This window comes from Spermophilus citellus, assembly GCF_964194105.1.
Source record: "Spermophilus citellus genome assembly, chromosome: 4".
Taxonomy (NCBI): Eukaryota; Metazoa; Chordata; class Mammalia; order Rodentia; family Sciuridae; genus Spermophilus; species Spermophilus citellus.
The window spans coordinates 134,617,413-134,635,332 of NC_138185.1; the positions used below are offsets into that span (position 1 = coordinate 134,617,413).

The window sequence follows — 17,920 nt, forward strand, 5'->3', positions numbered from 1 at the left end:
GAAAACCTGAGTAACTAAATCAAAATTTTGTTTGCATGCGCTCTGCCACTGAGTCACATCCCCAGCCCTGACTAAACCAACTTTCATTTCCAGTTAAACTTATGTATCATTTTCATTCCATGGAAGATAAATTTGCTCTTGAAAAAACACAAGAGTTCAATTTGATCATTTCTGTTAACATCAACTCGTTTATGCCATTAAAAAAGGAATACAACATGCATTATCTCAGAAAAATAAGGTCAAACATCATGCTCACAGTGGAAAATTCAACACAACCCCCCATTCCCCCATCCCAAAAGAAATGAGGATATAGATGTCACATTGAATAATACATTTGGTCTTCGTATCCTTTAGAAAGAACGTCTGTCTGGAGTTATGGTTAGGAACTCTAAGAATTTTGGGGCTTAAGAAAATTCATTTATTTTTGCCATTCAACATAGTAAATCTCTATGTAGCCATGAAAATGGCTATTAAAATTAAATAGAATCATCATAATTTCATAGATCAGTGTGACAGACATTTCCACTATTTCTTAATTAAATTTACCTGACCAGTTGCTTTTTAGGGTCTAGTATGTTCAGTAACTTGTCTGCATACACCTTCTTAGAAGCAGTAAAAAGAATGATCTACAAATTCAGGGGAAAAGAAGGAATCATTATACATGATCTAAATATGGGTACTATATTGAATAAAATGAAAATACATATGTAATTAGGCTCAGCACATTTACCTCATACATCTGAGACATTCGTTCCAGGAATTCCCTGAAGAATGGTCTTAATCTCACATAAACCTAAAGAAATGCAAAGATAAGTTTTCAGCAAATAAAAAAAATAAAACCACTTATTTTTAATATCTGTTGTGGTCTAACTTTTGATATGATTAAAAGTTTCATATTTTGGAGTAGAAATATTTACTAAGTACCACTCAAACCAAATATATTTCACATATAAGAAACCACTTAATCTTTTAGTGGAATAATCATCATCACTGGTGATCACTTCATTTTTGATAGTTATATAAAAGCATACAATGTAACAGTTCTTCATCAGAATATAATTTTAACAGACATTTAAACTAAAAGTAGAGGGCTCCCCTCTGGGAATTTGATCCACCAATCAGCTCCATCTTCCAGCCAGGTAGCATCCATCCAATTATTAGGCAAGTTGTATGTCCATATCTAGCTGACCTGTCTCATTGACCTTCCTCAATAATTATTCAGAATTTCTTCTCAACAATTATCACCTGTTAAAATCCTATTTAAAATTTTTATTAAGGCAAACAATATTCAAGAAGGAATATCTGGACTGGTAGGCTTAAATAACCATTTTTTTGGAAATCAGAATTGCTCTTCTACATTTAATGATTTACATATAGCATATAAATTAGTGCCACTGGGCTATTTCAGATTAAAACACCATTTCTCAGGCTGGGGTTGTAGCTCAGTGGTAGAGCGCTTGCCTAGTACACGTGAGTGAGTCCTGGGTTCAACCCTCAGTGCCACATAAAAATAAATATATATTGTGTCCATCTACAACTTACACATACACACACACCAGTTCTCAAAACCTACTACTCAATATCAGGAAACATTACAGTAACCAAATAGCTACCTTATGTATATTTTCTTCTTTCTTTTTTTGGTATTGGGATTGAACTCCCAGGGGTGTTTAACCACTGAACCACAATCCTAGCCCCTTTTTTGCTGAGGCTGGCTTTCAACTCATGATCCTCCTGCCTTAATCTCCTGAGCTGCTAGGATTACACATATGTGCCACCACACCCAGCTATTTTATTATTCTGTGTCTGGCTTCTTACTTACATTTACTGTTGCTCTTGTAACATACTTCAATACTCAAAAAGCAGAGAAATATAAAACCATGAACCACCACTAACACTACTTACAAAGGATTGTGATTTCTCTAAATTGTATTCATTTTGTGATGTTTATAAAAAGAAAAATTTTGTACTCTACTGAAAGGTAACATTAACTACATATACCATAATGAATATTTATTGAACCAGATTCTGTGCATTCTGATTTTTTTTTTTTCTCCCTTAAAAAGGCCTATGGTGCCCAGCAGCCCAGGAGGCAGAGATAGGAGGATCAAGAAGAGGTCAAAGCCAGCCTCAGCAATATAGAGGTGCTAAGCAACTCAGTGAGACCCCGTTTCTAAATAAAATACAAAATAGGGCTAGGGATGTGATTCAATGATCCAGTACCCCTGAGTTCAATCCCCAGTATTCCCCACTTTTTGGGCCTTCGGTGGCTACAAATCAAATTTAGGCTTAGTGGAGTTTAGTTCAGGCATCCACACAAAAAATGTTCCCAAGACAACAAAAATCCCAGTTCTGGGAAATGTTTTATGGCAAAGCAGGGGTAAAAGGGGAATCATACAAGGACTTCTCAGAGGTAGGGATGCCCTTTCTACATTCTTTTTTTCACTACCCAGTCTACCAATTTTTGTACCAGGGAATGAACCTAGAGATGCTTAAACCAGTGAGTCATATCCCTAACCCTTTTTATTTTTTAATTACGGAAACAAGGTCTTGTGAAGTTGCTTAGAGCCTTCCTAAATATCTGAGGGTAGCCCCAAACTTGTGATTCTCCAATCTCAGACTCCTGAGTCTCTGGGATTACCAACATAAAACAATGCTAAATATATAGTAGGCATGTGACAAAAATCAAGTGAAATGCAACTCTTTAAAAGTTAGGCAATATAGACAAATAGAAGCAATCCTACAAGACTATTCAACTGTTTGTTATTCTATAATAATATCACTCTGTTCTAAACTCTAAAATGATATACTTATTTTTAATCCCACTAGGCATTTCATCTAAATTTCAAGACTAATCAAAACCAAAGTGAGCCATACACACCCCCATCCCCAAGCAGATAAAAATAACCAAATTCTCAATATCCAATCACTTATTTGTGATAAGGCATTAAAAAAAACAAACAACAAAAAAAGTTAACTATAGTTGCACCTCTTCTTTCTTTTTTGGTACCAGGGATTGAACCCAGAGGCCCTTAGCCACTGAGCCACATCCCCATGCCTTTTTATTTTGAGGGTCTCACCAAGTTGCTTAAGGGCCTCACTGAGTTGCCGAAACTGGCTTTGAATCTGCAATCTTCCTGCCTCCCTAGTTGTCAGGATTATAGGTGTGCACCACTATACCCAGCTATACTTGCTCTTCCTAAATAATATTAATATTTCAAAGTTATCTGGTATATTTTGAATATCCAGGTTTGGAGCCTGGATTGAAAACCAAACATAACCTTATTTGTTTGTTAAAGCAAAAAATTACATTTCACTGGCAAACTTTTTTTCTAACATCCTCATTATCACTTGCTCAATATAGTCAAGTAAGAAAAACAGGGCTCTGACATTTGAGATTTGTTTCTTCTGTATACAACACACTTCCATTGCAGAGGAATATTCCCCCAACTCCCTCCAAACCAAAACAAAACCAAATTAAGTGATATTTCACAACTTCCAACAACTTTCCAATTAAGTCAACGATTCATTCTTCATTAAGCATTCTATTATTTTCATTATTTTTTAAAAAAAATTTTTAGTTGTCAATGAACCTTTATTTTATTTATTGATACATGGTGCCTCACACATGCTAGGCAAGCGCTCTGCCACTGAGCCACAACCCCAACCTGTCATTATTATATTTATATATATATAGTGAAAATAAAAATTTTTTTTAAACCCCTTCTGTGGTTCTGGGGAGAGAACCCAGGGACTCATGCCCCGTATGCATACAGGGCATGAATCCCCAACACACAACTTAAAATTTGACAGCGCTTGCTGGCAGCACACATCTCTAATCCCAGAGACTCAGGAGGCCGAGGCAGGAAGACAGCAAGTTCAAGACCAGCCTTGGCAACTTAGAGAGACACTGTGTCCTAGGAGGATGGAAGGGAGGTTAAGGATATAACCCAGTAGTACAGCACTACAGTATTCGAAAATAAATTTGAGTTTGTTTACTGAGAATTAAAGGTAGCACTACACACAGAGGAATATATTGCTAGAGAGTTTCTTTAACATGAAAAGAGGAAGAAAAACTTGACTAAAGTTCCTGTCACAATAGATTCACCATTTGAACAGAAAAGTGCTTCAGGATAGACTGGGTAGCGAAAAAAAGAATGTAGAAAGGTCAAAATAACGAGTAGGTCTGAAGTTAGGAACATGTGATACAAAGGTAAAATCTCAGAAGTAGAAATAAAGATACTAGGCCAGCAGGGCCTAAGTCTTTTGTATATTAAAGATAAATGTGACCAGAAATACATACAAGAAGCACTATGTATTATCCTGCAGATACAGAGTATGTATAAAATCAAGAGCTTAATTTGTGTTTTGTTTTTTTTGGGGGGGAGGGGGAGGCGAGGAGGATTGAACCCCAAAGCACTTTACCACTGAGCCAAATCTCTAGGACTTTTGTTTATTTTTTGAGACAGGATCTCTCTACATTGTTTAGGGTCTTACTTAATTGGTAAGGATGGCTTTGACCTTGTGATCCTCCTGCTGCTGGGATTATAGGCCTGCGCCAGGATACCCCACAGCACCCAGCAAAAGAGTTTAATTCTTGAGAATATAATTTCTTACTATGTTAAGATACACAAATACACACACACACACACACACACACACACACACACGTAAACAAATGCTTCAATATCTATTCCACAAGGTGCCTTTAGATCTATTTTTCTTCTAACTTTACTATCATATGAAGATTCCTGTCCTGAACTGCCTACTTCCCATTTTCCATCAACCATCTTTCTTCAAACTTGTGACTCTTAACTATGTAGTCTCCCAAAGATCAAAAGATCATTTCAGTCTAGTATACAAGTTCTTCGAAACCTACAGTTTCTATCTATACTACAGAGTTTAAATCTTTTCTCAATAATAAAATTTTTTTTAAATGTCAAAAGTTTAAAAAGCAATGAATATACAAAGAAAGAACATTACATTAACAGTTCATTAATACTACTTGGAATGAACAATACTTCACATCCTGCACTTTATTTGGTAGTTAAGACAATGAGAATTTCCCAATTGTAAATATGTAGTACTAAAGATTAGGTTAACATAACTAGACTAAACAAAACGTAGTCATTTAAATAGAAATCCAATGGTATATAAATTATACCTCAAGAAATCTAAGTTATTTTAAAATGGAAAAAAAACCCCAAAATGTTAATTTATAATTTCAGTCCTTTCTTTATTGTGATATAGTTATATACTTAATTTTAAAGAAATGTCAGAAATGCAAAAATACATAACTAGAAACCCACTTATGAATTGGTTAAAAATATTGTGTGGTATGTTTAAATTCAGGCTGGGGTTCTGACCCAGTGGTAGAGTGCTTGCGTAGCATGCATGAGGCACCTGGGTTTTATCCCCAGCACCACATAAAAATACAATAAAATAAAAGTCTTTGTGTTCATCTACAACTAAAAAAATATTTTAAAAAATGTTTAAATTTAATCAAGTTATTTGTATTGCTTTATCAAACTGTAATCTTTTATCATAATAATATGATCAAAAACAAAATACAAAAACACTACTCAAAGATAGGCAATTTCAAACTCTTAGCAAATGGTTAATATTTTATGTAAGTCTTTTTAGGAAACGGCACTAAAGCCTGGACAATATGGCCCCGATGTCAAAAGGGAAATGTCTTTGATACTTTTCCCATAATATCCTTTGAACTTATTTTGCTACATTATAGCAATCAGTTTAAAAACCAGTCAATTCAGAAGCTGATGGTATAGTTCTAGGATAGAGTGGCCTGGGTTCCATCCCTAGCCAAAAAAGAAAAATTTGTTAGAATTCGTCCGCTTAAAGTATGACATCTATTTTCCTTTAAAAGATGATGATTAATGAGTGCTATTTCTTATCATCACTAAGAATTAAAGCAGAAGGGCACTTGCCAATTGTGTGAGGCACTGGGTTTGATCCTTAGCACTATGTAAAAAAGTAATCAAAATAAAATGTATTGTGTCCATCTATGACTAAAATAAAGAAAGAATTAAAGCAAAATGTACAATGCTGGGTATTATTAAGAATGACCCAGCAGCATGGAAGGAAATGGCATATACAAAGGCAGGAAGGCTTGAAGGAGCATGTCAGATTCAGGGAGAGGCGAGTAGTTCAAAATGGCTATAGATTAAGCTACGCAAAGGATGGAGATAGAGAGAGGGTGGGTATGGGTATATGTGCACGGGGGTGACAACCAGATCCCAGGGCACTATGGAACAGTGAAAAAATTAGATTTTACCCAGAGCAGAGAAGAAAAATGATTATATTTACTTATTAGAAAAGTTATTCATAAGCTGGGTTCGGTGGCGCACACCTGTAATCCCAGCAGCACAGGATGCTGAGGCAGGAATCTCTAGTTCAAAGCCAGCCTCAGCAACAGCAAGGTGCTTAACAACTCAGTGAGACCCTGTCTCTAAATAAAATACAAAATAGGGCTGGGAATATGGCTTGGTGGTTGAGGGCCCCTGAGTTCAATCCCTGGAAATCCCCCACCAAATAAAGAATGAAATGTTACATTAACTGAAGAGTAGTAGAATATACACAGAAAAACATGGCTCGACCAATTTTTTAAGTCATCAGTAAACCTGTTTTCTTCATCTATGAAATGCATATAGTAATAGTATACCTACCTCATACTACTAAATAAGAATATTTATTATCATAGGATTAGATAAATTAAGTAAATTAATAATTTAAAGTATTTGGAATATTGCCCATAATATTTAAAGTGCCAACAGCTATTAGTTATTAGTATTATCTACTTCATTGTTTAAAAGTCATGAGTCATAAAAAATAGCTGGAATAAATGTGATTCTATGGGGTAGAACAAAAACAACCTCAATTGTAAAGAGCCTTGTGGAAGAGGGAAAGTAATGACTGTGAGTCGATAGTTTACCTATTTAACAGAGTTAATATTTCCATCAACCATCTTTCTTCAAATTTGTGACTCTTAACTATGTAGTCTCCCAAAGATCAAAAGATAATTTCAGTATAGTATACAAGGTCTTCGATACCTACAGTTAAGTATTCTATCTATACAAAGAGTTCAAATCTTTTCTCAGTAACCAAAAAAAAAAAAAAAAAAAAAATCTTTAAATGTCAAAAATTTAAAAATTCTTAGCATCAATATCAGAGCATAGAGATAAAACCCAAACCTTCTCCACGCAAAAAAAGACTGCTCAGGTAGCCCCTGTGGAGACCTCAACTTCATACCCATTGAGTTATTTAAGTCATCTTTTGCTTAACAAATTTCCAAAAATAAGAGGTAAATGAATACATGGGGCAATATGTGTAGCTGGGTGAATCTAGGGATGAACAGGTAAATACTATAACAATAAAAATAGAAATCAATTTGAATAGGATTTTTTTTAGAGTCCAAGTGAAATAAAGTATTAATATATTAAAGTATTAGTGTGGGTGAAATATTGAAGTTTTGATGAAACATAATGCAAGTAAAAACTTGGCTATGTTATAAACATATTTAAACTTTTGATGTGTTTATATTAAGTTTGGTATTTTTGGGATTATTTCTTTCAAATCAAGTTTGTGTGATACAATACTGCATTACATTAAAAATTTATACAATTTTTTTCATAAGTTTTTGCTCTTTTTTAAAGTTTAGTGTTTTAAAAACAAAAGTAAAGCAAAAACATTTATTCTAAAAATTGAACTCTAAATTTGAAAGGGAATGAAGCGTCTAGTTTAATATGCTTAGTAATCAACTGTCATCACTTCTAAATATATAGAACATGTTCAGCTGGTCATGGTGGCACACGCCTATAATTCCAGCAATTCAGGAAGCTGAGGCAGAAGGAACTGCAAGTTCTACGCCAGCCATGACACTTAGTAAGACCCCTTCTCAAAATAAAAGGCCTGGGAAGGTAGCTCAGTATTATAGCACATCTGAATTCAATCCTCAGCATTGTGGATTGGTAGGGGGGACGGTAAACAAAAACAACAAAACCAAGAAAACTAAAGTTTTATCTGTATCTTTTTAAACCTGTAAATTAATAATTAGGATGAAAAAATTAGTACCAAATGACTAACCATACTTATAAGGATGGGAAAGTTGCTTTAAAATTATTAAAATACTACTTAAAGTAGTATTTTTAATATTTATTTGCAATTAATTACTGAAATACTATTACTCATCAGCTAAAATATTATCCTCAAATAATAAGTATCCATGACTCCAAATGTTATATTTAAGGCACAAATACATATACTACTTTGGGGGTAGGGATAACAGAGATTAAACTTGTGACATCCTCAGCCCCTTTTTATTTTATTTTGAGGTAGGGGCTTACTAAACTGCCAAAGCTAGCCTCAAACTTGTAATCCTTCCTCAACCTCTTGAGTTACTAGAATTACAGATATGCACCACTGTTCCCGTGAAATAGTACTTTAAATTATTTAACAAAATTATGCTTTATGAAACTCAACAAAATGACTCTATTAAGTCAGAATTAGGGAGAAGACAAAATTAAACTAGGTATTTACTACAAAGTTCTTCATTTAAATGATTTTTTCCATTTATGAAGAAAAAACAAATCTGACTTTTCTATGAAAGGCTGCAGAAGAGACAGAAGCCACTGAAGCTCTATTTCTCTTGTTCCATGGTATGAAAATCATCCTAAACTGTAAGATTTCCAAAACACTAAAAATAGGAAAAGGCTAAGTTTTGCTAATCATGAAGTTCTCCACCCACCTGTCCCTCCAACTTTTCCCATAAAAGCCATCTCTAGCATAAAACAAAGCATCCTTTAAAAGCAGCTCCCTACAGGGTCCTATCTCTCCTTGAGTGCTTACCACAATCTGATTTCTGGACAGCTGACCCAAAGTTTTGTTGATTTTACTGATCTTCAAAAGCCACTGACTGGCTAACGTCTTATTGGTAAACAGAGTCAAAAATCAAATGCCCCTGCCATACTTTACACAATGAGGAGTTGGACAACACAGTTACGTTTGTCTGCACTGTGGTCAAACATATGAGGTATCTTCTTTTTGTCTTCAATCAGCCATGTTTGGGCTGAATAGCTCTATTACATCTTCAAAAAACTGAGCTCCAGTTCTTGATGGAGACAGAGGAAGGTCATTGAGGAGGTGTTTCAGCTCAAGAGCTAAGTGAAAAATGTCTTTTGATTCAGTCCTGCTTGTGGATAGAAGTCATCTTCTGGATGGAAGAGGGAGTGAGATGACCTAGAGTCTTGAATTGGTGGATCTGCAGGAACAGAAACTAAATACAGTGGAGACCTCTTAACTAAGTAACACCATGAGATGGATTTCCTGATAATGTGTCAATATAAACAAAATATAAAGATTAAACATGTGCACTGGAAGTGATCAGGCACTTTGTTTTTCCAGGTATCACATGTATTTGAACCATTTTATGAATAAATGTTTTCCCAATAACTAATTATAAAACAAATTTTTAGGAAAAGATTTTAAAAAATACCAATTCAAACAAAATTCTGTACACACTTTGCCTTTGTGAGTGCCATATCCTCATTTGAAAAGGTCAGTTCTTTCAAGTGACTTTTCTCCATGAATACAAACTATAATCTGTCTATTTTGTATAGTGTCAGTAATAACATATATTATAACTTTTACTCTGGATGGATCATTTATGTTTTATCCCCTGACAAATGAAATTAAAATAATACTAAATTTAGAATTCAATAATCTACCTGCGTAAGAATTCTAAGACCTACATTAACCAAGTTGAATAAACTTATCAATCAAAAGATGAGTATTATGAGTCAGGCAATCTTTAAATGTTCAGTAGTGACTACCTCAAAAATTCCCTCAAATTTTGATCTAAGGAAAAAAAAAATCCAATTAGAAAAGCCCACAACCAGATTTCTGTGGATCTAATTTAAAATTTTTATACACAGTAACAAGAATTTTGATGAACATTTGATTACTTGCTTCCACTTAGAATCTCAAAATGTAAATTTACTGTATATACTCTCATAATTATTATACCATAGGTCAGTATACAGGCCAACTGGCCAAATCCAGCATAAGTATATTTTTATAAATAAAGTTTTACTGGAATACAGCCATACTTTTTGTTTCTGGCTACTTTCATGTTGTAATGGCAGAAATAGTAGCTGCAACATATATACAAAACCTAAAATATTTATTACTGGCCCTTTATGGAAGTTTGCCAACTCCTGATATAGACAATTATTAAGATATATTTACATTTAATTGTTTTGAAATGAAAGAAAATGTAGAATTAAAATTAGGTAAACCATAACAAACTTACCACAAAAAGAAAATAAAAGTCCCAATAGGATGCTTTATCTGGCCTATATAAGTTGATCCTATTTTAACTGAGAGTATATGTTTGAGTGTGTGTATGTGCATATGCATGCATGTGGGTGTAAATGCTATGGAACTGACATATTAAAGAGGATACAGATAAATGCCAGGTAACTATTTACTGAAAAAGGGTTAATTTTATGTCATTTAAATTTTACCTCAATAAGGTATTCTTTAAATAAGAGTATATACAGTACTTTACAGGTTTCTACCTTTAAGTGGGCCACATTACAGTACAGTGGTTAAATATGTAAGTTACATCTTACCTAATAATGTGGTTTCTCCAAAATCTCTTAGATCATCTCAGACCCTTGTGTATATTTCTTCTTTGCCAGTAGATGGAGACAACACCACTGAAATTTTAAAAGACATCATTCCCTGTTTAAAGGGAGCTTGCTGGTCTGAAAAAACTGGGGGAACCCTAACCCAAAGATTTCTTCAGTTATTTTAAAAAAGCAGACAGAATGGCCATACCAACACCAGAAATCCAAAGGAATGTACCCAATGTTAACTATGGACATCCTCAAAAATTTACTAAAGGGGAACTAAACCCTGTCCTTGATGTAGTAAATTAGTCGTAATATTAAAATTCAATAATCAGAGCTTCTAAGATTCAAACTTCCTGCTCATTGTTATTTAGATTATTTATTTTTCAATTTCAGAAAGTGTAACTAAAAATATATAACAAAAAATATTTCTTATAAATCCACAGAGACATTCAGTACATACATAATTTTTTAAACTATTAGTCATATGTACTCCTATAAGCCTTTTATTCAAACCACAACAACTATCCAGATCCGCATGAAATAAGAACTTTTAAAAAGAGTTAAAGCAGAAATGGTGAAAATAAGAAAAAAGTTCAATTATATGATCATACTGAAAAGAACCAAATTATCTCCTTTCCAGGTTTCTTATTTCACTATCAATACTAGCTAAACAGACCAAAAGCCATCTATCTGTATGAAATAAATTTCAAATCTAGAAGCTTAATGAGTCTTCTAAAAATCATTATTTACCTATTTTTCAAATAGCTTTCCCTTCCAAATTCAAACCGCTAAAGCCACTGTGCAATCTTACCAAAAAAAAAAGAAAGAAAAAAAAAAAAACCAACAAAACACCAACAAGGTTATTAAGCTAAAAAGAGAAAACTTAAGTTGTTGCTATACTTATATGTATTTGCCATATGACTACTGTCCTTGAAGTCCACCTAAACAAAAGCAATGTATAATGTCTTAAAAAAAGATTTGCCTGAAACCAATAACCAATTCAAAAGGAACAGAAAGATCTTAAAATCCCATTTTTATGCATATTTTGCTCATCCTCTGATTATATACCAGGACTTAAATCAGTTTACATAAAAGGAAGGTATTTATGGTATTCAGGTATTATCACACCTGTAACACCTATCTAGGTTAAATTAGACCTGACAATTACTGCAAAAATAAATCTTCTTATGATTCATTACCAGATGAAGTATTTGATAAAGTAGCCCTGAAGCACAAACTTCTATATAGCTGAGTAATTTCATGATTCCTATGAGATAGCAACTAAAATCAGCCAAGAAAACTATGACCTCATTATAACTGCCTATTAAGAGCACATAAACAACCATAAAGACCTTTTCATTATCTACATGGTAAATGATCCCGTGAATTTAGTTAATCCGGGTTGGCTTCCTCTTGAAAGACTACAAACTCTTTTAACACTTCCCCCATCTTTCAACATATAGTACATATAAAGTTAATGCTAATTAATAATACAACTGCCATCATAAAAAGGTACTTTGTAGTTTTGCAAGTATATTTGCTTATTTAATTAATTCACTCTTAAAATAGAGAGAATCTTAAAATAAAAAAAAAATTTGCCAACACATATAATCCATGGTGAAATCTTAATGATATATATATATTTTGCACTGTTACCTGTCCATCAGCACAGATGAGATAAATGTTTATACCCATACTAGAAGAGTGTCCTGGAATTCTGTGATTAACATAAAGTAGATCTAACAAACTACAATTTTGCACACATTACTATAGGAAATAAAACGACCAACAAGGAATGAGTTTTCTTTTTATTAATTGAATTTTTGAAAAAACACCAGGTGTTAACCTAGCAAAGTCCTCTTGGGGAACTATGTCAGTGCTCCTGCCTCCACCTGCTGGCAAATAAATTAAAAAACTAGCAGACATCACTGGGTAAGAAAAGTTAGTATTTTTTTGGTAACAAATTAATGTTGTTTTATGTAACTATCTAACATGATGCTACTTTGTGTTAATAGGCACTAAAATATTGATGAAATCAATCAGGAAGTCTATAGAAAAACACATTGAACATCAAACACACACACACACAAAATTTTTTTTTGTTTTTGTTTTTTAACTCAGAATGTTACCCTAACAGACCAAAAATCAAGTTAAAAATTTAAAAATTACCTGATAAATGACATCTTGGAAAAGGACTGGAAAAGTAAGTGCTGCATCTTCTAGCTCATTTAGGCTACAATGCACTAGTGTTTCATCCTTAAAATAAAAAACACATATTCAATAAATGAAATAAGATTTTTAAAAACCCTTCAAATGATAATTTTATGTAGTAATGATTACCAAAAACATTTATTAAGGCATCTATTTCATATGTGGAATTTTATGTATATAATACATTATTATTAAGATAAGATTTTCTAAAGTCAATAGTTTTCAAGTGCAGTTCCTGGACCAATAAAAGGCATCAGCAACATCTGGAAACTAGTAACAAATGCAAACAAAATTCTCCAGCTCTATTTCTGAAGGTTCATAAACTCAGGGGGCGGAGGGCCTCAGCAATCTTTGTTTTAAAAAGCGATTCAGGAAATTCTGAGGCATGCTTAAGTTTGAGAACCACTGCTCTGAGTTCTGCAGCTGCCAACTTTGTTAGAAAACACGTTTTTTTCTTAATAAAATTAGCAAATGCAAGTTTAAAATCTATTTTTTAAAATATGTATGTATATCTGTATCTATATATACCTATAGAAGTCTCTCTTTCTACACATACACACACACACACACACACACACAAAATACATATATATTTCATATAGCTCCTTATCGTCAAACTATATATAAAGAATCTTACTTTAGAAATAGATGTTTTTATCATGAATACATTTCATCCACATTATGTAACTAAATAGCAGGCAATGAAAACTTGTCATCTTTTATTCCCAAATCCTGTTTTCTCATTAAGAGAATGAGAAAGTAAGGATTGTTCAATGTAAGATAGATGCAAATATTTACATTCCTTAAATCTTGAATGCTTAAAAAAACAAAAAACAAGCCTTCTGTTAGTATTAATGAAAGCATTTAACAACAACAACAAAAAAAAGCTACTAATGACTACCCTCTAAATTTTCAATGTGTTTATTAACTATCAAGTTCCAAGTTTTCATCTCTGAGAACATAACAAAAATTCAAATATTATGCCAAAGTTACCATAAGTGGTATATTTGTTGCTCAATTCAAGTTTTTATACGTATTCCATGGGCCAATGAGCCAAATGGGTTAACATCAATTAAAATTCAACAACAATGATCAAAGTTTGTGATTCCGCATCTTATTAACTAGCCTCACATGGGCTAGGCAAGCGCTCTGCTACTGAGCCCCAGCCCCAGCACTACTGTTTTTTTTTTTTTTTTTTTTTTAACTTAAAAGTTAAACAATGAGAGCTAGGGCTGTAGCTCAGTGGCAGAGCGCTTGCCTAGCCCATGTGAGGCACTGGGTTCAATCCTCAGCACCACATAAAAATAAATAAGCAAAAATAAAGATCCCATGTCCATCTACAACTAAAAACAAAACAACAACAAAAAAAGTTAAACTATGAGGAGGCAAAAAAATACATGCTTAACACAGCACACATTTCAAGGTATTGCTGTTAGCACCTTAAGAAAATGTATTCTTTTTAAAATTTTATTTATTTATTTAAATTAGATATATATGACAGCAGAATGCATTTGATTCATTGTACCCAACTTCAGCAAAGTATTACTTCTATGATTGTATGCGATTTACCATCACACTTCAAATTTTTAAACAAATATTGAAAGAATAATCATTTTTCAATATCTCATAAAATGCATGTTTTTCTATTTCTTTTTATAGACAAAACTATCTAAAGTAATAATTGGCATGCTACTCTCCACTGTTTCGTGTCCTTTACAGGCATGGTTAATAAATCACAGTCCTTCTATAGTTTCAGAGTGGTTCTCAATCATTTACCCTTAGAAGTCACTGTAAATTTATCAATGTCACTTGAAATAAAAACTATTCTTAAAAGAAAATGATTTCTCTTTACTATAAATGAATCATAACTAATTCTACTGCTTCAACTATAGCCTATTAAGATCTGATCATTCTCCATCTAGTTCTCTAAGATTATTTATGCTCAATCTTTCTTTTACACTGAAGCCAAAATAATGTGGGAAAACTTAATATCATAACCACATCAGCTCCTAATAGTAAAATGTTTCTCATTTTCATCTTTAACTTGCATATTAAATCTAAATGAATCATAATTCAAAAATACATCTTTCTCTTTTTATTTCTTCTAAATATCATGAAAATGTATGTAAGCAGATAGTAAATGTGATGACTACATATTAGATTGTATTAGCAAAATAAATGAAATATTCTGTTTTACTAGCTCTTCTAGTACTCTAAAATAGATAGGGTTGGGGTTTTTGTTTTTTTAAAGATGGTGGTCCTGCTCTGTTGCCCAGGCTAACCTTGAACTCCTAGGCTAAAGTGATCCTCTTGCCTCAGCCTCCCTAGTAGCCCATGCCTGGCTCTTAAAATACAAATTTTAAATCACATTTAGAACATATTAAAATCTTTCATCACCAGCATTAAGAGATTATGCTTTTGACACTGTTCATGAAAAAAACTTTTTTTTTTTTTTTTGGTGCTGCTTTATTTCTTTGTTTTGGTGGTGCTGGGGATTAAAGCCAGGGCTTTATGCATGCTAGGCAAGCACTCTACCGACTGAGCTATATTCCCCAGCCCCTGTCCCCATCCTTTTTAAAATTTTTTTGTTTAGAGACAAGGTCTTGCTAAGTTGCTGAGGCTGACCTCTAACTGGGATTCCTGAAGCAGTCTCCTGAGTCGCTGGGATCACAGGTGTGTGCCACCAATCCCATGGTGAAAAGTTTATTGGTATCAGATAATATGCAAAAACAAAAATACGAAACGGAATATATCTTGCCATTAACTCAATGAGACCTAAATTATTTTTGGTCCTTTGGGGAAACTTGAGAGCCTGACAAGAAAGAGGGAATCTAAAATGTAGGCACAATTCTAATGAAATGAAATTAGAACTTCTTAGAAGACAGAAAAACAAATCATGGGGCTGAGTATGTAGCTTAGTGGTAAAAATACTCTTCTAGCATAACTGAGGCCCTGGGTTCCATCCCCAGCATCAGAAAAACAAATAACAAATCACAAGGGTCTCAGGAATATGGAGGAGAAAACTCATTTCAATACCAAAATTAAAAATGTGGCTTATTCTCAAAGGATACTTGATCCCAACCAAATGTGGAACCCTAACATTAGACTATACTTAAAAAGAACATTCCAGAAACCCAGGACGTCATTATTTTAAGTGTGCTAGCTACTCATTATTATTCATTTGTATTTTCAGTGTTACTTTAAAAAAGAATTTAACTCCTTTATTCTCTCTTCCTCTATAGATAATACACTTACCAGGTCTAAAACTAAGGAGAATTCTGGTGTGCTTCTTGTTTTCAATGGAAGAGCAGGTTTCCTATTTAGTTGTTCTTCTGTCAGTGGTGGAACATGTTTGATGAAATAATAGCTATAAATCAAATTTTAAGAAAAGTTCAATATTTCTATTTTTATAAACATAAAGCATATTATTAAATTTAGTACATTTAAAAATCTTTAATAAAGCCCATTTAACCCAGTAAAAACATGTAAGTAAAAGTGAAAATATACAAATTAGTATCTCCATGTCTCAGTAAAGATATTAATACCTAGAGATCACATGCTCTTCCTAAAACAGATGCTCCTCACTATCAGATTCCCTCTATAAAACCCACTGTGTACACTGGTTAGGGGGTTGAACCCAGGACATGAGCATTCTAGGCAAGTCCTCTACCACTGAGTGTTCCTTGCTTTTTTTTTTTTTTTTTTTTGCTTTTTAAAAAATATCTTTACTTTTTAGTTGTAGATGGACAATATCTTTATTTATTTATCTTTATGCTGTGCTGAGGTTTGAACCCAGTGCCTCACACATGCTAGATGAGTGCTCTACCACTGACCCACAGTCCCAGCCCCAAGCGTTCCTGGCTTTTTAAAAAATCTTTTATTTGGAGACAGGGTCTCACTCAGTTGTCCAGGTTGACCTTGAACTTGCATTCCTCTTGCCTTGTGGTCTCTCCAAGATTACAGGAGAGTGTCACTATAATCATCCCAATAAATGCATCTTAAGTTGAAAATCATTTAATATAGCTAAAAGGCCAAACTTTGATGTTTAGCAACAAAGTAAAATGCAGAATATCAATTATTTACCCTCATGATCACATGGCTGATTGGGAACTACAGTTTGCTGCTCAGCATCACAAGAGAGTATTCTACCATGTAATACTAGCCCAGGATAAAAATCAAAATTCAAATTAAGGTTTCTACTGAAAGTGCCAGCTTTTGCATCAACATAAATTTGAAAAGTTATTAAGTAAAGAGAAAAAATTTTAAACCAGATAACTCACGGGTCAAATACTTCCCAGTCTTCTTCATAGGTGGCTTCTGCATGGGCTGATGAATAACCACTCTCTGGAGTTACTGGTGCTATTTAATAAAATGAAAAGAAGATGTTACTTTTACTCACTCAATGCTTCCTTTAAGTATGCATTTTTATTATTTCTATATAAGATCTTCCTGAGGCTCTGAATATATAAGATTAAAGACAAAAGTAACTTGTAACTACTTGTAGTTAACTTGTAACTACACAGCATTTTAAAGCAAATTTAGTAACATAATTAACTACATTCAAAGGAGAAAACCTATCACTACAGATAGAATAACAAATATCATGACTAGTAGAAAGAAATTACTACTTATTAAAAATAATACCCCACAAAAATCCAATTTCTAACTGGATAGTGATTATATGTGATAACCATAAAGTTTTTATGGTGTTTTTGTATCAAAACTATACCACAAAGTGCCTTGTACATATAGGTAGACAATAAATATATGCTAACAACAGATCCAACCATGGTCTTTATATACTTTAAGCCAGGTACAGAAAGACAAGTACCATAGAAGTTGATAATAGAATGGTGGTTACCAGAGATCAGTGTATACAGGAGTTGGGCAGAAATTGATCAATGGGTACTAAGTTACAGTTAGAGAGGAGTGAGAGGTAATGGTATGCTACTGCACAATAGGGTTACTGTAGATAACAGTAAGTACTGTCCACTTCCAAAAGCTAAAAAAAAGGATTTTGAATGTTTCACCATCAAGAAATAATAAATGTTTAAGAA

The 17,920-nt window shown here is 33.3% G+C and overlaps 1 protein-coding gene across 4 annotated transcripts in view; it reads right to left on the minus strand.

Annotated features, from left to right (window-relative positions):
- CTDSPL2 (CTD small phosphatase like 2) overlaps positions 1-17,920 on the minus strand; it is an 82,451-nt gene that overhangs the window by 12,215 nt on the left and 52,316 nt on the right. For all 4 annotated transcript variants that reach the window (XM_081288801.1, XM_081288799.1, XM_081288800.1 and 1 more), the window contains 5 exons: positions 17,144-17,222; positions 16,119-16,230; positions 12,822-12,908; positions 731-793; positions 547-626 (listed from right to left, as the gene is read on the minus strand). In XM_081288801.1, the coding sequence (XP_081144927.1) occupies positions 547-626; positions 731-793; positions 12,822-12,908; positions 16,119-16,230; positions 17,144-17,222 (421 nt within the window). The remainder of the gene's footprint in view (positions 1-546; positions 627-730; positions 794-12,821; positions 12,909-16,118; positions 16,231-17,143; positions 17,223-17,920) is intronic.